The 22,316-nt window shown below is 40.3% G+C and overlaps 1 protein-coding gene across 1 annotated transcript in view; it reads right to left on the reverse strand.

The window, feature by feature from the left end:
* Nucleotides 1-22,316, reverse strand: part of FBXL17 (F-box and leucine rich repeat protein 17) — a 317,344-nt gene that overhangs the window by 291,673 nt on the left and 3,355 nt on the right. The window contains exons 2-4 of the mRNA XM_086479596.1: nt 13,307-13,429; nt 10,663-10,920; nt 9,342-9,473 (exon numbers count right to left, since the gene is read on the reverse strand). Of these exons, the coding sequence (XP_086335722.1) occupies nt 9,342-9,473; nt 10,663-10,920; nt 13,307-13,429 (513 nt within the window). The remainder of the gene's footprint in view (nt 1-9,341; nt 9,474-10,662; nt 10,921-13,306; nt 13,430-22,316) is intronic.

Genomic DNA, 22,316 nt, shown 5'->3' on the forward strand with positions numbered 1-22,316 from the left:
GACAGGAGACTGAGGGGTGACCTCATTAATGTTTATAAAGACATAAAGGGTGAGTGTCAGGAAGATGAAGCCAGGCTCGTCTCAGTGATGTCCAGTGACAGGACAAGGGGCAACAGGTGCAAGCTGGAGCACAGAAGGTTCCACATCAACAGAAGGAAAAACTTTTTCACTGTGAGGGTGGCAGAGCCCTGGAACAGGCTGCCTAGAGAGGTTGTGGAGTTTCCTTCTCTGGAGACATTCAAAACCCGCCTGGATACCTTCCTGTGTGACCTACTCCAGGTGGTCCTGCTTTGGCATGATGATCTTTCGAGGTGCCTTCCAACCCCTAACATTCTGTGATTCTGTGAAATGTAACTTAACAAGAGTTGAAAAACATAATTAATGCAATAATACAGATTACAACTCCAGTTCTTAGTTGCTTTTAAAATTTACATATACACACGCAATCACACTGTACACGACAAGTCAACTCACAACATCGAATAGTTAAAAATCTCAACAAATGCAGTATTTGTTTAAAAAGAAAAAAAACACACAGTACTGAAATCATATAGCTGACATTATTAAGCCAGAGTATTTACATGTACAGTCAAGCATTTGAAAGGGGTATACAACTAGCTTTACAAGAAAATTACAGTCTATACACACACTTTGTTTCTGCATGGTATATAAAACAGAGAAGCTGCACTAGTATTTATAAAGAGACTGAACTCAGGGGATTGGCTATGGGACATGGAGCTATTCACTTCTACCAGTGGCCCAGATCTGTGGTAACTGAAGTTACATCACTTGACAGATGGTCAGTAGTTTTTACGAAATAAGCTGGTGCTTTCAGTCCAGTTCCTGGTGCTTTTGTGATGTGGGTATCTATCCACTATCACAAATGGGTACTCCAGTTGGCAGCCACAGTAAGGATTGAGTGAGCATGGACACTGAACAAGCCTCTTAACCCTTGCTAGAGGTCTCTCTCTAGATCAGAGTTTGCAGCACTTTGGTGGAGCAGTAGGGTGAAGCTTGCACTGCTACTGCTGCTCACGCTGTACCTGTTTAGTGGACAAAAAAAGGACTTCAGTTTCCAATGCTGTCAGTCTAAAGAGTTTCACAAGCACTGAATTAATGTTAAAACGATTTTTTTTTTCACTTGCTTAAATACAAAGTTTCCCCATTGATGACAAATATTTGGAGGTGGGAGTACAGGGGACAGAAATCATGTAAAAAGATGAAAGCATTAGCGAAGGTTAAAAACAAATCAGAAAAATAAACCCACACCCTGCAACTCATAGTAAAAGGTCCTCCTACACAGGTAAGATGTCTTTCGGACAATGCAACACAGAAAAATACTTTCAGTAGAACTTAAAGTACTGCATTTAAAACCCAAAATGTGGCGTTAAGCATTAAGCTGAAAACTATTACTTTAAGGGGCTTTTAATTTATCTGACACCAAGGCTTAACCACAATTAGTTTGCCTCTCTGACACATACGAAATATAACTGAAGAGTGAGACACTTGAAGTACTTTTTACATTATTAAAAAATAAAATGGATGCAGTAAAGAAGAAAATCCAGGATGCACACAAAATAACTCTCTTTAAAAAGCAAGTTTCCTGTGTTATATTTCTAAATACGCATCCCCAGAAGACACGTTCCTGGCCTTTAAGAAGCCACCAGTTCAAAACCGCATTAGCATTGCAGGTGGTCTTACCTAGGAATGGCTAAAAAGCAAATCAAGGAATAATAGCTGGTTTTCTCAAAGGTTTTGCTCAGGATCCCCAGTACCAGTTAGTTTTAACTCATTTACTTTATACTCAGTATATCTAGTATAGATCATAGAATGGTTTTCATTTGAAGGGACCTTTAAAGGTCATTAGTCCAACCCCCCTGCAGTGAGAAGGGGAAACTTTAGCTAGACCAGGTTGCTCAGAGCCCTGTCCAACCTGACCTTGAATGCTTCCAGGGATGGGGCATCTACCACCTCTCCGGTTCCAAGATATACGCATTTCCAACGTATGTTATTTGAACTCATTCTATTTTAAAAGAACACAAAATATCCCATAATGTCCCAAAATCCTATCACTTTTCTCCTTCCTTTTGCTCATATATAACGAGCGACACAAAGCAAACCTCTTCAAATGATTCAGTTAAAATACACATAACTACACTGAAAAAGTCAAATGCTATTTAGTTGAGTAGGCTTTGTCATACTAACAGTCTGAAGACATATAAGAATTTCTCAGACAGCGATCCTGACAGTTGAAATGAAGAGGAAACAGGATCTGTGGAACCAGCACAACATTCAGAAGTCACCTGCTGTGTCGGTAATTCGCTATAGCAAAGACACAAAGACGGGCGGGTTACCACTACAAAGTAAATATCGCCACCTAAGGGTGACAACGAAGTAATGTATTTATTGCTAGATCACAGAAACATTTATATACAAAATACGTCTGACACCTGCATAGTAGTTCAAACGCCTTTACAGCAAATACATATTTATGAGCGAGCACACGATCTTCACTTTTTTTCTTCTATTAACATCAAATTCCACATGAATGCTTCACCTTAAGAACAATACTACAAAAACTGCCCAAATCAAAATGCAACAGTTCTAAACAAAAAAAAGGCAAAACCAACAACAAACACTGAGAAATGAGGTTGTAACAGTCAGATGTCTAAAGAAATGATTGAACTGTTTTATTTTGTTGTAAAAACAAAGTGAATGTTTCAGAAAGGCTTATCGAAAGACTAACTTCCCAACACAACTTTTAATACTGAACATATGTCTCAAATCCAAATTCTTATGAAACCACGCCTTCCCATATCTGAGCTTAGTTTCAGTATAGTTACTCAATGCATTTTTAAAGCACTGAACATTATTTTTACAGTACACTAGTAGGTTTTGGTGCTTATGTAAGATGTTTGACAAAAAAGAATACAAGAGGGACTTTATCATTACTAGTGAACACTACCAACAATGTCATCTGTAAGGAGTTTTTGCCTTAGAAAGCTCTAATTTAATACCTGACAGAAGACAAAGCATCACTGTCCAAAGCTATGACAGACAGTAGGGAAAGCAATCTCAGTATTGGCATCACCCTTAATATGTATGCATATATTCAGCAAGTAACTAGTCCTATATGCTCTGCGTTGTGCCTAAAAAGAAAACCAGCAACACTCTTCTGGAGAACATGAGCTTTTAATTAAAAAAAAAAAAAAAAAAAATTTTAAGACGAAAGTCTGGAACAACTACAGATCTTTTCAAAACCTCAAAACAATGAAACAAGCTAGTTACAAAGTATTTTGGGAAAATATTCACAAAGTAGCATGCAGAAACAATCCTTTTTCTGAAATTTATCCAAGTAGATCAGGTTTAAGTAATTATACATAAAAATTGAAATACTGCATGTAATATCTTGAGGGGAGGGGGAGAAGGGCATGGAAATCATGATCTTTAGGAATATTTTCCCCCTAAAAGTCTCTTTCATGTACTTGTTACCAGTGAAAAAGTTATTTCTATATATTCTAAACTTCAGTAGTTGGCATCATCAGATGACGTGCAGTTTATCTGCTTCATAATACTGACTTTTCTCCTCAAACAAAAAAAAATAAAAAAAGGTAAGTTAAGTATTTGATTACGTGACATAAACCAGAAATGTTTGGTTTAGTCTATCTTAATTCTTTTTTACTGAAACTAAAAAAGTGTATTATTCACATATCTTAAGTATTATAGTTTCTTACAAATGTAGCATCACAGTTAACACAAATTTCTACTCTGTATTATGTTACAAACTGCAAAGGTAGGCAGAACTCTAACAGAATATTCATCTCTAAAAACACCATTAAATAACTATCTGTAAAATGTTCACTATAAAAATGTTTTCACACATCAAGCATGAAAAAAAATTATCAAACACACTGCCAACTGGGCCAAAATTTGGTTAACTCAAAATGTCCTCCGCTCACAGTAGACACTGTTCCTGGACAGAGTCAAAAGACAAACAAGGAACCAGAAATGTGGTCAAGTGAGACCATAACCATCTTAATTAATACATCTGGGAACCATCAGACAAATTATTTGTCTTTAAGTCATCTACTTCACAAGATGATTTTATTAGAAGGAGAGAAATGCTCCCATCATTCCAACTATAGTAGCTTAGTTGTAGTATTATTTCCAATCTACCCCTAAACAAGCTTCCAAAACAGGAAAGAGAGGAAGGGAAGAAAGTACAGAGCTGTCATCCTATTACAGTATCTAAAACTCCATCTCCCTTCATCTTTAGAAGCTCCTTCTCCTCATCCACAGCTAATTCACCATAAAAAAAACCCAGACACTGGGTAGAATAGGGAGCTACAAATCTGTAACTCCCTCCTGCTGAGTTTCAGCAATCATTGTATTACAATTTTAGCCATTAAGCCACACAGTTAAGAAAAGGTAATGAAAAGCAAACTAGTGTGTAAAATCAACACAGCTAAGAGGAGAAGGTTTTTCCCAGCTCTAAAATGAGCTCCCAAATCTAGGTCTATTCTATTCATAATGAGGAAATGGAGAGTTTCCACACTGCTTATACAAAATTGTACTGGGGGCAATCCTTCCCTTTGGATGCACCCTAGTCACAAACTGGTTCTGCATCTCTCCATGAAGAAGTCACAGAACTTTTAAAACCTTTTAGGGCTCCATTCTTCTAGTGAAGTATGCAACTAAAAGAGTTAATTTTCCTTGTATAATGCGTTTGCGTGGCAAAGTTTTGGTAACAGCAGGGTTACATGGGTGGCTTCTGTGAGAAGCTGCTAGAAGTTTACCCTATGTCTGATACAGCCAATGCCAGACAGCTGGCCGAGTGGTAGTGCCTCTGTGATAACATGTTTAAGAAAGAGAAAAAAGTTACTATGCAGCAGCAATTGCAGCCAGAGAGATGAGTGAGAATATGTGAGAGAAACAACTTTACAGACCCCAAGGGCAGTAAAGGAGGAGTGGGAGGAGGTGCTCCAGGCACCAGAGCAGCAATTCCCCTGCAACATGAGGTGAAGACCATGGTCTTGCAGGCTGTGCCCCTGCAGCCCATAGGGGTCCATGGTGGAGCAGATACCTGCCTACACCTCGTGGACAATCCCATGCCAGAGCAGATGGATGCCCAAAAGAGACTGTGACCCTATGGGAAGTTCACACTGGAGCAGGCAGCAGGCTCCTGGCAGGACCTTGGCCCCGTGGAGAGAGAGGAGTCCACGCTGGGGCAGGTTTGCTGGCAGGACTTGTGACCCTGCAGGGCACCCACAGTGGAGCAGCCTGTTCCTGAAGCACTCCTCCCCATGAAGGAGACCCACACTGGAGAAGTTTGTGAAAAACTGTAGCCCATGGGAAGGACTCACACTGGAGAAGTCATGGAGGACTCTCTCCCGTGAGGACACAACGTTGGAGCAGGGGAAGAGTGTGAGAAGGCCTCCCCCTGAGGAGGAAGGAGCAGCAGAAATAACAGTGTGATGAACTGACCCCAACCCCCATTCCCTGTCCCACTGCGCCGCTCAGGGAGAGGAGGTAAAGAAATCGGGAATAAAGTTAATTCTGTGAAAACGGTAGGGGTGGGGGGAAGGTGTTTTAAAATTTGGGTTTATTTTTCATTACTCTTCTTCGATTTGATTGGTAATAAATCACATTTTTTCCCAAGTCAAGTCTGGTTTTCCCATGACTGCAATTGGTGAGTGATCTCCCTGTCCTTATCTCGTCCCACAAGCCTGTCATTATATTTTCTCTCCCCTCTCCAGCTGAGAAGGGTAGTGATAGAACAGCTTCAGTCGGCACCTGGCATCTAGCCAGGGTCAACCCCCCACACCTTGACAATTCAGATTAAGTACAACCCCACTCCATGTCTCAGTAAGAGTACTGCACGTCAGCGTGGAGCAGTTTGATTTTGCAGCTGAAGCTACGTGCTGTCTATCTGGGGTGGAAGTACAAAAAACAGGTTGGTAGAAAGTTAATAATGAAATTAACCAATTCATCTTCCACCAGATTCATTCACATTAATTACTCATATGAAGCAAACATTAAAAGTTATACTCATAGCATTCAACACCAGCCATGACCATAAAGTAAGAGTCCAACTGAATTCAACCAGGAAGGTAGGAAATTTTCTAGTTTTGTCTGGACAGAGTTATAACCTGTTCTTCCATTTAACAGAATTTTTGTGAGACTGTTTGATAGTATCGGACTGCTTGGGGCCAGATAAGGAAAGACAACTCAGCATACTGGTACCCTTTGTAAATCCAGTAATTTTTGTTGTTTTTTTTCCACTAAGTTCCTAATTTGGTCAGTATGCTTCAGAAAAGATGTTTTGCATGTAATTACTCTTCCATTCAAAGGACAGAGGAAAATAAACATATTTTGAAGAGATACAAATCATAAACAGTTACACAAACAACAACAACCACCTTGGGTTGTTAGGTTAGCCTTGCGATACTAACTTTTTCCTCACACAACCTTTACATCCGTTCATTATTTGCAGCTTTCACTTATTACCATGACATAATCAGCATTTCAAAGAAAGGAAAGGGTCTATTTTTCTGTGAAATGCGTAGTATATTAAACAATCAGATCATAAATTTTTCTTTCTCTGTTTCTGCTCAGCAGTCTGATAATGCAGTTACTTAGCAACAGATGAAGCAACTGAACTGTGATGTCTGATTCACGTTGCACTGTAAAGTAATGCTCACAAAGGTGTTATTTAGCTGCTGGATGCCTCTACAGATGTATTTTTGAAGACTAAAATCCATTAGTCTGAGACAAGCTTACATGAAAACCCAACCATCATGTACCATCTGTAATATTCTACACATTTTGAAATTAATAGAAATTGCCTGTAAGAGTCACATGATTTTGAGCACCTCCGAAAAAGGAAGAAATAAGAAAACACAAACCACACAGACTCAATTTACAGTATTTACACAGAAGCTACAGAAGCTGTTTAAAAACGGGGCAGGAGAGGAAAGCAGCCTTCTTTCTATAGCAGACTGACAATCTATGAACTTCAAATACACAAACCAAGCCCTCGTACAGAAGTACACTTTTCTTGCCACAGAGTATTTTTATTTCAGATAACAAATACTTACTTATTTTGAAAACAAACACACACACACACTTCCCCAAACCACCTTCTTCTCCAAAGAGAAAGAAGTAAGATGTGACAGCGCAAATATTAACAGTGGTTTTATTTTAAAATGCAGTTTTAAAAACTAAAGTAACCCACAGAATTTAACTAATCGAACAGTGGATTACCATTTGCCAGCAACCATTACTCCCTTTAAGTTAACTCCACGGCATTAAACAATTTTTTTTTTCCAATTTCAGAAGATGAAAATTTTTACTTTACAATTGCATGAGAACTTCTTATAAGTTGTCTTGGTTCATCACACAAAGTTATACCTCCAGTCAGATTTCAAAGTCCTTTGCCCCTCGCAGGGGGAAAGCACATCAGTTTCTGCAGCTTTATTACCTAGTGGAATCGCTCAGGTGTTATTTTATTCTAAAGATTCAATAACCAGGAGCTTAGAACAGCTTTATAACTTATTTCATGGTTACATTTCTAGACCAAGATTTAAGGAGCTGAATTTGGACTTCACAAAGCTTCACAAAGTTTGCCACAGGTTTATTTTTTTCAGAAAAATTAAGATTGAGCAGCAGCTTTAAATAAAACTAGACATTTTAAAAAAAAAAAACTCCATTGATAAAAAAATGTACAAAGGCTTAGTTTTGATAAGTCACTTGACAAATTCTCAGCAGTGACAAAATAATCAGAATAGGTTTCATATTAATTTGAGACTACATATTTTTATTTCCAACGAAAAATTGTTTCATTTCCAATAATGAAGGCAATCAAACAAAGTGCAAGCGAAGAAGACCTTTCTTGATTGTCTTAAAAACAAGAAGATACTTCCTATGTCCCATTGCAACTGAGAACTTAGAAGGACACTTTAGATAATAAAACCACAGCACTTTTAAGTGCTAACAACTGTAATTTCAACTTCTTATGTTAAATTCCAGACTAGAAAGAGAATAAAATCTTCAATGGCAAGAAGTCAAGATGTAATAAAGAAGGTCAAATTAACACCTTACCCACATATTTTCCAGTGATCATGCACTTAAGTACTTAAGCATACAATGACCTTTATGTACAATTAAGTAATCTTTCATGTACAGTTTTTCCTCTTTCATTCAAAAATAAATAATACTTTGAATTTCCCTACCTTTCTCCAGTTAATTTCTGCAGGAGTAAGCTTTCCTTCCAGGCTTCTTGCAACTTTCACTTCTCTTACTTTTTTTAATTAAAATGTTTTCAGGTATTAAGATAAATATTACAAGGACTTATTTTCACAGCACTCAAGATATTGTTTTGATATAGGAGGAGGGGACATACCCTTTTTTCTGCATTTCAACTATTTTGAGATCTCAGTTTTGGTCATTATGTTCAATTTCTCAACTTCCTACAATTCTGATCAAAACCAATAAATGGCTTTTTTTTTAAAAAAAAAAAAAAAAAAGCCATTTTCAAATGAACCACCATAGGCATTAATATTTGTTTGTCTATTTGAAGCCAAATATCAAATAACTTTGAGTACAAGGTATCCTGTTTTCCTACAAATGCAATTTATTTGTTCCAGTTAAGCAGTTTTCAAACCAAAGGTTACAACCCTAACATTAGCTGATAGTTAAGAATTCAACTGCAAGCAAATTTTTCTACTTGCAAGGAAAAACAAAAAAATAAAAAAAATTAAACCCAGCGCTCTACTATACCATTTAGCAGATACCGGCTTTCAACATTAGATACCATTATTTCAAAGACTGCTTATCATTAGGACACAAGATACTTTTATTACTTCTCAACAATTTCCTTCTACTAGCACAGGCACACTACTGCATCCTGATGCGAAAGTTACATATTTCATGAAAAGATTATCAGAGTGTATTATCTGTCATCAAGAACTCAACCTCCAAAAATCTTTTATTTTAGGTAAGTTTGCATTTTTACTGTAGAAAAACACACTGGTATAAACAAAAGAAACATTCCGTATGGACTAGGTATTTTCCTTCACAAATATGGCATCTCCCAAACAATTAGTCCTGGAATGCCATGTCAAAATCAAAAGTTAATACGTATCTGGAACAGCATTAGCTTAACTTGTACTGTCATCTTCTCGGCTATCTGTGTAGAACCTAAACTTTTACAGCTAGAAAACATTTTTAAGCAATTCACTGCCAAAAAGCAGCTATTCAGAAGAAAGTTTTAAACAGATAAAAAGCAAGAGAAAGCTCTGACAATGAAAAAGCTGTGGAAAACCATCATGACATGTACTTACTAATTTGTTTTCTTGCATGTATATTCTTTGCAACTTCAGACAGCCTTTAGCTATAATGATCATTCCTTCATCTGAGATCTTGTAACATTGCCCAAAGTGAATGTCTTTCAGTTCTCTGCATTTTGAACCCAGCTGCAATTAATGAAATCAAAGCAAGTATTTAAGAATAAAGGAAAAAAACCAACAGGATTTGACTGAACTGGAGAGTTGGGAATTAATATTTCTTTCTGCTTTTCTACCTCCTCCTTAAAAACGATCTTTTTTTACAGGTTTTGTAATTACTATACACAAACAAGAAAAATTATAATTACATACACGACAAAATGAAGTTGCTAACTACAGTCAGCAAAATGGAGCACATATGAACTAAGTTATTTATTTGGCATATATAAAAATAGCTAACAACGCCTGTATGCTAGACCACTGAAAACATATTTGATTTAACATAACTACTTCACAGCTTACCCTAAATGCTCCTTTAACAGAAGGGAAAGGGTTGATGAAACCTTCCTGCATGCCTAACAAATAAAGGTCTCTGTCACCTTTACCATTCACAATACAAAAAAGAGTTACTTAAATACTGCTTCCAACTAGCAGCACTGTCCAAGAAACCTCAGTCAGCCAGAGGCGAAGCACAGGATGTCAAACTGGAAATTTCATTACATAAGTGATCATTTATCCCTGGATATTAAAGAAAAAAAAAGAAGCATGTGCAGTCTCTAGAAAACAGCATTTACTGCACCAAGAAAATGTGTCCATAAATCAATTTTTGAAGTAGAAGAGGTCACCTGATTTTAATTAAATATTGGAAGAGGGTACCTTCTTCCATGTCCTAGTTTTGGCTGGGACAGAGTTAATTTCCTTCCTAGTAGCTGGTACAGTGCCGTATTTTGGATTTAGTATGAGCGTAATGTTGATAGCACAGTGACATTTTAGTTGTTGCTAGGTAGCGCTTAAGTGAAGGATTTTTCAGTTTCCCATGCTCTGTCATCAAGGAGGTGCACAACAAGCTGGGAGGGAGCATGGCCAGGACAGCAGATCCAAATTAGCCAAAGGGATACTGCATACCATAGGACTTCATGCCCAGTACATAAACTGGGGGGAGCTGGCCAGGAGAGGAGGATTGTTGCTCAAGCATCAATCAGCAAGAGGTGAACAACTGTATTGTGCACCACTTCCTTTTCTTGGAGTTTATTCCTCCCTCTTTTTGTTATCTTCCTTTTCATTACAATTATTGTTATATCGCTCGCCCCTTTTTGCACTTGGTAAGAAACTGAAAAATAGTAAATTTACAGAAGGAATTTGTGTAATGGATGGTTACCTGCTTTAGGCTTTCATCAGTGAGTCTGTCTTGATTGCCTACGTGCACTTTCTGAAGAAGAGGACACTGAGAGGCAACTGCCATAATGGAGGTGTCAGAAAGCTGTTTACACCTGTAGGCAGTATACCTTAGGAGTCCAGGACATTTAATTGCTAATATGCATACTCCTGTATCAGATACATTGCGACAATCAGAAATATTTATTTCGGTAATATTCTGGCTTCTTGATGCTATCTTTTCCAACAGCTCATCAGTGACCTGCAAAGAAAATCCAAATATATTCAAATTTAACTTTTTTCATAAACATCTTTAATTTCATTAGCACAAAAACTTCTATTTGTAAGACGCATTTCCATAAGCTATTGGGAGAATTAAAAGATCAGTTTTCTAAGATAAAAGCCTACTGGTATAATCAGTTTTACAGTTACCTTTAAAGAATTTTGCTCCAACACTTGGAGAGAATAACAATTAATGGTCCCCTTCATACTTTAGACAAAGAATTCTCCATCCTTTAGAAGAAAAGGATTTGCTAGCCTTTCTATAGCAGCACTCTACTCACACAACTAAGGTTGCATTTACAGAGAAGTAAAGAGTTTATACGTCTCTGAAAGGCAGCAAGTTTTTACTTAGGCTTTGGTAATCATCCAAAAACAGGTGCCAGCACACAAACACTACAGTGGTGCAGGTAACAGTGGGCTTCTTAAGAATGGAAAACAGTCACTTAAGGTGATAGAGAGTGAGAGGGAAAGACTAACATAACAGTATAAAAGCTAATTAAACTCCAAAAGTTTCCTCCTGATATTTGCTCAGTTTTAAAACAGAATACTTGCATATTTTAAATATTTAGTCTATGAAAGACCATTAAATCAGATGCATGCACTATTCTCCCAGAGCTCCTTTGAAGAAAAAAAGATTCTATCCATTTTGTACCTGTACACATTGTAGTTGGCTAACATGTCAATAATTTTAAAAGAAGCCAGTCCTACAAAGCAGACAAGAAACGTAAGAGATTCTTCATGCTCAAGCTTGTAAGTGAAAACAAAACAAACAAAACAAAAGCAGGTAAGACACAATGCATAGAACTTTAACTTTAAAAGCTTAGCTTCAAAAAACCTGAGGTAATATGACAAAAATCTTTCTAAAAAAACCATTCAGGAATACTTATCCACCACTTAGCACAGATGAGATTCAGCTCTAAGCCTGGAGAGGGCAAGACAGCAACAAGAATCCCTTCTGGTTTAGTTTGGTGGGGGTTTTTTATGTTTTACACAGTTCAGAAACAAACGCTTTCTTTCCTGCATTCAATCTATCTTCCATTAGTAGCAAGTCTAATCTTTTTTCTTGCTATTTTACCAGGCAGCTGTTAGCTAGAGAACATGACATTTAGAAAAAAAAAACATAAACAACACCTAAACAAACACACACTCACAAAAAAAAAAAACAAACAACCACCCCAACATTAACGAAGAAAAACAAAACCATCAAACCCTCCCCACACAAGGAGAATATTACCACATTTGTGCTTAATAATGGTTTAAGAACTCAATAAAAAACTGGCAAAATAGGTTTCTTAGAGCAATGCCACAACTGATAAACTTTAGTGAGATCCCAACGGACCTAATAAGCAAAACCATTAAAAACCTTTGTAGAATAAGTAAGGCTAGACCTCAATACAGTCAAGAAGAAAGACTTATCTGACACATAGTCCCTACAGAGCAAAAAGATGGACCTCTGGTCTGAGTGTGCTTCAGAGTCACTTGAGAAAAATCAATCTGCTATATAACTTTTCCATAGAAGTTCAGAAATACATTAACTAATAACTTTAGAAGCAAGAGAACTTGCACACTTTCTTATGAATCCATGATCCTAAAATAGTGTTCCATATACACTCTTTATGTCCAACACAGATTAATTCATGCTGCTGCTTCAAATGGGACCCTCCAATGGCTGTTCCTCTGCACCATCTATTTTCATTAAACTCTCAAGAAATTGTTTCATAAACCACTGCAAATAACTCGGCAATAAGAAACCTCAATGGGGTGGCCAAACAACAGTAAGGTGGCATCCTTAAAAAGGTTTTCCACGGAGCAAAGTTACCCTGAACAACCTAAGGCAAGGCTCTGTAAGGATCTCACTGAATGAAATCCATGAATCCCAGGTATATTTAATTCTAGGATCAGCTAAAGGCCTAAAACCACACAATCAGTAGAAGCCACATCAGCTGAAGAAAAATTACAGAAAATTTGTTAAAACAAACAGAGCAAGCACCAGTTGGGTAACCATTCTTCAAATCAGAGCACCTTCAGAAAAGCTCACTTAGATCTTTCAATTCATATGAGATCCGATACTTCTTATGAATAGAACTACCACTGCCTGATGCAGACCTGAGACAGGTAACCCACAACCTTTTCAAACAGCACTTGTCCTCACACTGTTTAACAACTGACTGCAGTCAAAAGAAGCTACATTTAAAGGCATTAATCTAAGGGTCCAGACATTTTCAGTCTCTAGTAGAAAAATCGCTGAAAACACAAATACCACCTTTTTATGGGTTTCTTTTGTTTACCTTTGGTCAAGAGTGCAAGTTCAGAGAACAAATCCTGAGTCATCAAAGCATAATTTTTCTACAATGATACCTTCATACCTGTTGACGACTACTGAGATCCAATTGCTTCCAAAACTGAAAATCTAAACAGAGGTCACGCCAATATTTACAGACTAATGACGCTGAAAGGCAACGCTCATTCAGGGATAAATTGGAAAATATCTGTAAAGAAAGGGAAAAAAGTATTTTATTACTAACCCATCCCGTAGGACAGAAAAGTATCAGCATGCACTGCAACACACAGTTCTAAAACTTGCCCTCAACTTGAGTAGTCAAGGCCAGCAAGAAAAAGCCTTACAACCCACAACTGCTGATAAGTCACATTAGCACAACCAACAACAGAATGTGTCCTACTTAAGCACTCATTTCTTAGACCAAATTTCAGATGTGCTTCTGAGATGGCATATCTAAAGTATTACAAATACAAATATTAGCTCCATGTTATTTGCAAGACATTTAAAAGGTGTTTTCACTCCCTTCCCAATTCAGACAGAAAAAAAACTTTCCTTTTATTTCTTAATTCAATTGAAAAGAAGAGTCATAAGGGTACTAAAACATCAGTCTTGTGGGAAGGGGGCATGGAATGGTGGAGCAGATCAGCAGAGCAAATCAATGTCATACAAGGAAATTAAGTACAGAATTAGCATTTTATACCCCAACGTTTTGAGCGCTATAGCACCCTGCAAAAAAGAATAAACTGTAACCTTATGGCAGGCTTATAAATTGCTGTTACATTTATTATATTCAGCCCCTCCTCAGAAGTACTGTTGTTTCTTAATAACTACAAAAAGGTCAGTCAAGAGTTATATATGAAGGTACCCCATAATCACAAATTAACTTTAATCTACACATCATCCTATAATGAAAAAAGGCACAATCACAGCATGAAGATACCTACACAGGAATACTGACTGCAAAACATGAAAACAGTCCTGCCACTCAACTGACGGGAACATCAAGTACTACATAGAAATACTAGAGTGAATCTCAGGCTATGCGCTCAAGAAAATCTCAAAATGTTGGAGAGTGTCCATAGGAAAGCACTGAGGTTTAGCAAACACAAAAACATTCAAAGAAAAGACTAAGACTGTTTAACCAAGGAAATGGGATGGCAAAGGGGGTAAACAAACTAGATAGAACAACACTTTCACCTTCTTTGTGGCTGGTAGGACAATTAGTCTCAAAAATTGTTAGGCTTCTAAACCAAGGATTATTAAGTACCGGAATATAATACCTGGTAACTTACAGAATTTCCATCATTGGATGGTCTTTAGAAAAGACTAGGCAATCAAGTGTCAACAGTAACAACCATTACTGTCCCTTTGTTCTAGGAGATGGCTTAGCTTAGTTTTAAATATGTATATCCCTATAAGACCCCTTGGTAAAGGGGAGTTGGTTGACTATTCCTAAAATACCTGCAAAATATAGTATGAGGGAAAAAATAAAATCACAATTTTCTGTAAACGCTTACACAATTTATGACTCCCATCTTCTTCTAGCTATGGAAAACTCAGTCTCTTACATGAAGATTTAGCTGAAAGCTAAAACCATTCCTTCCCCTAAGCCTGTTCATTTAACTCCTGCTTATGACAGATAACTCTCTGAGGGCAGTGGATCCACTAGTTAGCACATTTAATTTCTGAAAATTGTACACCTGCATGTCCAATACTCATTTTTACCCCCCCTCAACTCTCTGAAAATCCCCCTTCCAAGCACTATTAAGATGGAAATATCCTTCAGCATTCTCAAAGGATAAAAAAATAACACAAGTTTAATAGTATTTTCCCCCAAAAAAGGGGGCAGCCAACAATATTGCAGATTGGGAACTTGTGCATGTAAGATCCAGGAGAAGGAAGAAGCCTCCCTCAAAGCCTGAGGTGCCCCTGCAGAACTGCTTCACAGCTCTGCCGAATGAAGAGAGTAAAAACGCTGAAACAGAAAATGCCTCAGAGTTGGGGAAGCCAAGTAGATCGGCTCCTGAAATTACAATTACAAGTGCAACCAAGAAAAAGTGATGGGTAATAGTAGTGGAAGACCCTCTTTTGAGGGGTACTGATGCGTCCGTTTGCCAACCCAACCCACTGTCTAGAGAGGTTTGCTGCTTATCGGGGGCTAGTATCAGGGATGTCACAGAGAGACTACCAAACCTGGTACATCCCATGCATTATTATCCACGGCTGCTGTTTCACGTGGGCACAGTGACTCAGCCAGAAGCAGCCTAAAGAGCATCAAGAGGGATTAGAGAGCCCTAGGAGAGGCATTGAAGGACTTGGGTGCCCAGGTAATCTTCTCATCAATCCTCTCAGTCTAAGGTAAGGGGGTTGAAAGGGCCAGCAGAATCAGAAAAATCAATGAATGGCTGAAGGAGTGGTGCCACAGCCAGGGCTTTGGCTGCTTGGACCACAGGACTCGCTTTGAGAAACCTGGTCTCCTGGGGGCTGATGGGGTACATCTCTCAGAGAAGGGGGAGAACATCTTTAGACAAAGGATAGCCAATCTAGTAAGGACTAGATTTGCCGGGGGGAGTGGGTCCTCAACCCATCCCACTTCAAGGCCAGTGCCGGAAATAGATGCCCTGGCCCTAGAGGTGGATCACAGGCCAACAAGAAAGTATGGGAAGTGCAAGATGATGAATTCCAGCCAGTAAGCATTCCAGCTGGTAAGTCAGCTTCAATGGGGGGCCCACTTAAATGCCTGTATGCAAACACATGGAGCATGGGGACAAACAACAGGAGTCAGAGACGTGTGCACATCTACAAGGCTGTGATGTTATAGGCATCATTGAGATGTGGTGGGATAGCTCCTATGACTGGAGTGTAGGAATAAGTGGGTATAGGCTCTTTAGGACAGACAGGCAGGGGTAAGTGGAGGGGGTGTCACCCTTTCTGTCAAGGACCAGCTGGAGTCCACGGAGCTTGGCCTGGGGATGGATGAGGAGGTGACCAAGAGCTTATCGGTCAGGGTTAGAGGAAAGGCAGAGGAAGGTGATAGCATAGTGGGGGTCTGCTAAGGCCACCTGACCAGGATGACTGAGTGGATGAGGCCCTCTACAGACAGATAGGAGTAGCTTCACGTTCACAAGCCCTGGTCTCATGGGGGACTTCAATCACCCAGACATATGTTGGAAGGAAGGCAACAGCAGAGCACCAGCAATCCAGGAGGTTCCTAGAGTACATTGATAACAATTTCCTCCTCCAGATGGTGGAGGAACCGACGAGCCATGTTGGACCTTGTTCTCACCAACAAGGAGGGGCTGGTGGCTAACGTGAAGCTCAAGGGAAGCCTTGGCTGCAGTGACCATGAAATGTTAGAATTCAAGATCCTCAGGGCAACAAGGAGACTGTGCAGCAAGCTCACTACCCTGGACTTCAAGAGAGCAGACTTCAACCTCTTCAGGGATCTGCTTAGTGCAGTACTCTGGGATGAAGCCCTGAAGGGGACCGCCTCTTCCAAGTCCAGGAGCAATGCGTCCCAAGAAAAAGGCAGGCAGGCAAGACTGACAGGAGGCCTGTGTGGATGAACAAGGAACTCCTGGACACACTTAAAAGACAAAAAGAGAAGTTACAGAAAGTGGAAGAAAGGCCAGGTAGACTGGGAAGAATACAAAGAAGGTGTTGGAGCAGCCAGGGATCGGGTAAGGAAAGCTAAAGTCCAGACAGAATTAAATATGGCCAGGGACATCAAGGATAACAAGAAAAACTTTTATATGAATGTCAGTGATAAAAGGAAGGCTAGGGAAGCTGTGGGCCCTCTCCAGAAGGAAACAGGAGAACTGGTGACAAGGGACATGGAGAAGGCTGAGGTTCTCAACAACTTCTTTGCCTCAGTCTTCACTGGCAAGGGCTCTAGTTGCACTGCCCAAGTTGCAGAAGCCGAAGGCAGGGACTGGGAGAAGGAAGATCCACCAACTTTAAGTGAAGAGCAGGTTTGTGACAATCTAAAGGACCTGAAGTCATAAAGTTCCATGGGACCTGATGAGATCCATCCATGGGTCCTGAGAGAACTAGCAGACCAAGTTGCTAGGCCACTTTCCATCATATCTGAGAAGTCATGGCAGTCTGGTGAAGTGCCCACTGACTGGAAAAGGGGAAACATCAAACCCATTTTCAAAAAGGGAAAAGAGGAAGACCCAGGCAACTACGGGCTGCTCAGTCTCACCTCTGTGCCTGGCAAGATCATGGAGCAGATCCTCCTGAAGGCTCGCTATGGCATGTGGAAAGTGTGGAGGTGATCAGTGGCAACCAACATGGCTTCACCAAGAGAAAATCCTGCCTGACGAATCTGGTGGCCTTTTATGGTGGAGCTACAGCATCAATTGACAAGGGAAGAGCAGCTGATGTCATCTGTTTGGACTTGTGCAAAGCTTTCGACGCTGTCTTGCATGGCATCCTTGTCTTCAAATTGGAAAAACACAAATTTGATGGATGGACCACTTTGATAAGAAATTGGCTGGAAGGTCGCACTCAAAGAGTTGCGATCAATGGCTCAACGTCTGAGTGGAGTCCAGTGACAAGCGGTGTTCCTCAGAGATCGGTACTGGGACCAATGCTAATTAACATCTTTGTCGGCGACATGGACAGTGACATCAAATGCACCCTCAGCAAGTTTGCCAACAACAAGTTGTGTGGTGAGGTCAACATGCTGGAGGAAAGGGAGGCCATCCAGAGGGACTTTGACAGGCTGGAGAGGTGGGCCCAGGCCAACCTCATTAAGTTTAACAAGGCCAAGTGCAAGGTCCTGCACCTGGGTCAGGGCAATCTCAAGCACAGATACAGGCTGAGTGATAAGTGGATTGAGAGCAGTCCTGGGGAGGAGGACTTGGGCGTGCCGGTGGATGAAAAGCTGGACATGAGCCAGCAGTGTGCGCTCACAGCCCAGAAAGCCAGTCGCATCCTGCATCAAGAGAAGCGTGGCCAGCAGGTCGAGGGAGGCGATTCACCCTCTCTACTCTGCTCTGGTCAGACCCCACCTGCTGTAGTGTGTCCAGCTCTGGAGCCCCAACACGAGACAGACACGGAGCTGTTGAAGAGAGTCCAGAGGAGGGCTACCAAGACGGTCAGAGGGTTGGAACACCTTTCCTACGAGGACAGGCTGAGAGTTGGGCTTGTTCAGCCTAGAAAAGACAAGGCTCTGGGGAGAACTCATAGAGGCCCTTCCAGTACCTGAAGGGGCCTACAAGAAGGCTGGGGAGGGACTGTTTACAAGGACATGTGGTGATAGGACAAGGGGTAATGGTTGGAAGCTGGGAGAGGGCAGATTTGGACCAGATATAAGGAAAAAACTCTTCACCCTGAGGGTGGTGAGGCACTGGAACAGGTTGCCTAAGAAAGTTGTGGATGCTTCATCCCTGGAAGTGTTCAAAACCAAATTCGACAGAGTCTTGAGCAACCCGGTGTAGTGGGAGGTGTCCCTGCCATGGCAAGGGGGCTGGAACTAGATGACCTTCGAGGTCCCTTCCAACCCAAACCATTCTATGATTCTATGGTTATATGAATCAACTCACTCTGCAATTGCATGATCACTCTACAGAGCACAAAGCTAGCAGCAGAAACGCGCTGCCAGATGTTACAAAAGGGAGACAGACAGTACCCTTAACAGCCACTTGCTAACGGATTGCCTTAGCTGTAACACAAAACACAACTTTGGCTTCTGTCTGTAAGAAATTACATGAGGCTCCAATACCATACTTTTCCTACTAACGGAAAGAAAGAGTTCTGATGAATAAGCAGAGTATCTTCACTTGAAGGGGCTGAGAAAAATTCTGCACCAAATCATAAAATGTATCAGGACACCTTTCAGAACTTTATCATTGAAATAATTTCATATAGTGTTTTTGCTTTTATTACTAGTCTACTGGCACACCTTTCCTTCGCAACTGTGCCCCTCAGCTGCACTTCCATAAGCTCAGCAACAGCACAGTGAAGTTAGAGCTCATTCATCTCCTTACTGCAATCACAGGGTGACAGTGAGCTTCATGGAGAACAAATAAATAAACAAATAAATGAGTGATGTTTCTGTGTTACCCATTGCTAGAGAAAAAGGAGTCCAGCTGAATAATTAAGATGGAAATAAAAGAATATTTACCTCCCTGCATCAGCCACAACCCTCTCCATTTTTCTCAATGCTATACCTAAAAATAAGGCTCAACACAAACTCTAGACAGGATAAACTGATGGGAACACCAGCATAAGAAGTAAAGCAAGCTGGTATACAAGTGACTCCACAAAATTGTGGATGAACTTCAATCCAAACAATGTATTTTCCTGACCAGGCCAGGAAAAAAAAAATAACCACACAATCACAGTTCAACTATAAAATGTATATCCACTCTTTTCAAGTATAAGTTTATCAAAAATAAATGCGAGCATTCAAAAGTCAGAAGACAAAACCTAAGGTCTAGCTCTGGTCTACCACACCCACTTCATATCACTCAGATAATCTTAAATGCAGTGCTAGTAACACACTGACAACAGCACTGCAGTTAGTATCAACAAGACAAAAAGCAAACACATAAGTTATTACAGCAAGGGAAGAATGAGAAAAATAAGTAAAAAATATTGAGTAAAGATGCAAGAAAAAGGAGCCAGCAGTGCCCCAAATAATAATATTTTATTTATGAAAAGCTTAAGTTAAATAAAATACATACACACATATATATACATGCACACACACACTTACCTTCCCTTCATAATGCATTAGCTCTATGCTAAAACTGACACGATCTCTGCTGCAGATGGAGCACCATGTGTTCATGCTTTATAAAAATAACAGCAGCAAACCAAGCAAGATGGCATCTGTTTTGGACCCTTCTCTGTTTTGAAGCAAGCCCAGGCACACCTAGAACACCCCTGATAAGGACATCCTCCTTGTTGTTAAAAGAAGAATTAACAAATAAAAATCCCAACTCCTCACATAACCACAGAGACAGGAAACCACCTTTGCCAAGACTTAAATGTTCTCACACTGTGTCGTATCTTACCCAAATTTCCCTCATACCAAATTAAGTTTATTATTTCTTTTTGACAAAGGACAGCAATGCAGCCAAACTGTTTCTCAATTTTCTCATAACGAAAGAGTGCATCTCAGTCTTCTATCTGTACCCAAGTGTCACGCAGTTCAAACAGAATCTTCCCGCTACTATCACAGGCCATGTTTCCATGACCTCTAGCTCTCTCCTTTGATGCCTCTCCAATTTGTCTGTGGGTTTTTTAGGGAGACACAGCACCCACAACCTAATGCAGTACTCTAGCAGAGGCTTTAAAAGCACCAAGCAGAGCAGAGAACTTCCTTTCTGTATCCTACATGCACAGCTCCTGTTAACACAGCTCAAAAGGAAATCTGAAAAGTTTCAGTCGGCATCACTGAGTTCACTCAGTCTGCAGACCATTTTACACCAGTTAACTTTTTGATTAAACAGCAGCACTGCAAAGAGGTAACAGGTACAACAGGAAGATTTATTTCTTCTTTCCAGATTAAAGAGCAGTAGAATTGCAATAGGAAGAGATTCGTGACATATAGCACAAAGTTTTGAAAATTTAGTGATATATAGCACAAGATTTTGTAATCTGCATTGCATGCTCACAAACAGTTCCCTTAGTTTTTTCATTCACACATCTGCCAAAGTTACAGTTGACTGATCTATAATTCCTTAGTTCACCTCAGATTTTAAACAATCATAGAATCACTACGTTGGAACAGACCTCTGTGCCACATCTACAAGTTTTTTGAACACCTCCAGGGACAGTGACTCCACCACTTCCCTAGGCAGCATGTTCCAACATTTGACCGCTCTTTCAGTAAAGATATTTTTCCTAATGTCCAATCTAAACCTCCCCTGGCACAACTTCAGGCCATTTTCTCTTGTCCTATTACTAGTTACTTGGGAGAAGAGACCAACACCCACCTCACTACAACCTCCTTTCAGGTAGTTGCAGAGAAAGATAAAAAGAATGGATTTAAATTATCCTTTAGTCAAAGGTAGTCACCCTCACCTACAAAGATTAAAGATGAAATTTTGCCCACTGTATAACACTTTTTTCTGATATGTTTCGGTGACCAATCGAAAAGCAAACCGACAGATAAGCTTGTTTGATCTATGGAACTGCACCTCTTTTATCCCCCGATACTGATGCAGAGGTCTTCCCAGCCAGTAGAGCAGGATCAAATGGCAGATTGCACTATAACTTCCCAATTCAGTAGGGCACATCCAATGACCTGCAGGCCAAGGTCTGACAAACCCTTCCACACAGCCCTGTATCCTTCACTTACGGGAGACTTAACACCTGCTTAACAGAACAGCCCATGGCAGCCACTTCTACGTGGCCAGTTATTACTTGGGATTTCCTACAATGTTTCTTCAGGCTTGTCTCAAGCCTGCATACAGACACAGGCAACAGCCACTCCTGCTGTGGAGTGCATCAGGAGAACGCAGAGGTGGAAGTCAACATAGGAAACAAACCCAGGATCTGTCTCCTAAGACTTCTGAGAATCGAATCTTTTGTCTGTGTACTAAGGTTTCTGTCTCCGCTACCTACTGTGAAAAGTTTAGTAAAGGCTCTGGGACCCAGCAATGTGCGCCTGCAGCCCAGAAAGCGAACTGTATCCTGGGCTGCATCAAAAGTGTGGCCAGCAGGTTGAGGGAGGTGATTTTCCCCCTCTATTCTGCTCTGGTGACACCTCACCTGCAGGGCTGTGGTCAGCTCTGGGACCCTGAGCGTAAGAAACACATGGACCTGTTGCAGCAAGGCCAGAGGAAGGCTGTGAAGATGATCAGGGGGTTGGAGCACCTCCCCTGTGAGGACAGGCTGAGAGAGATGGGGTTGTTAAGCCTGGAGAAGAGAAGGCTCCAGGGAAACCTTATAGCAGCCTTCCAGGACTTTGAGGGGGCCTACAGGAAAGGTGGGGAGGGACTCTTTACCAGGGAGTGTAGTGATAGGACAATGGGTAAAGGCTTTAAACTGAAAAAAAGTAGATTTTGGTTAGAAGTAAGGAAGAAATTATTCACTATGAGGGTGGTGAGGCACTGGAACAGGTTGCCCAGAGAAGCTGA

The sequence above is a fragment of the Leptosomus discolor genome, chromosome Z (genome assembly GCF_034619465.1).
Source record: "Leptosomus discolor isolate bLepDis1 chromosome Z, bLepDis1.hap2, whole genome shotgun sequence".
Taxonomy (NCBI): Eukaryota; Metazoa; Chordata; class Aves; order Leptosomiformes; family Leptosomidae; genus Leptosomus; species Leptosomus discolor.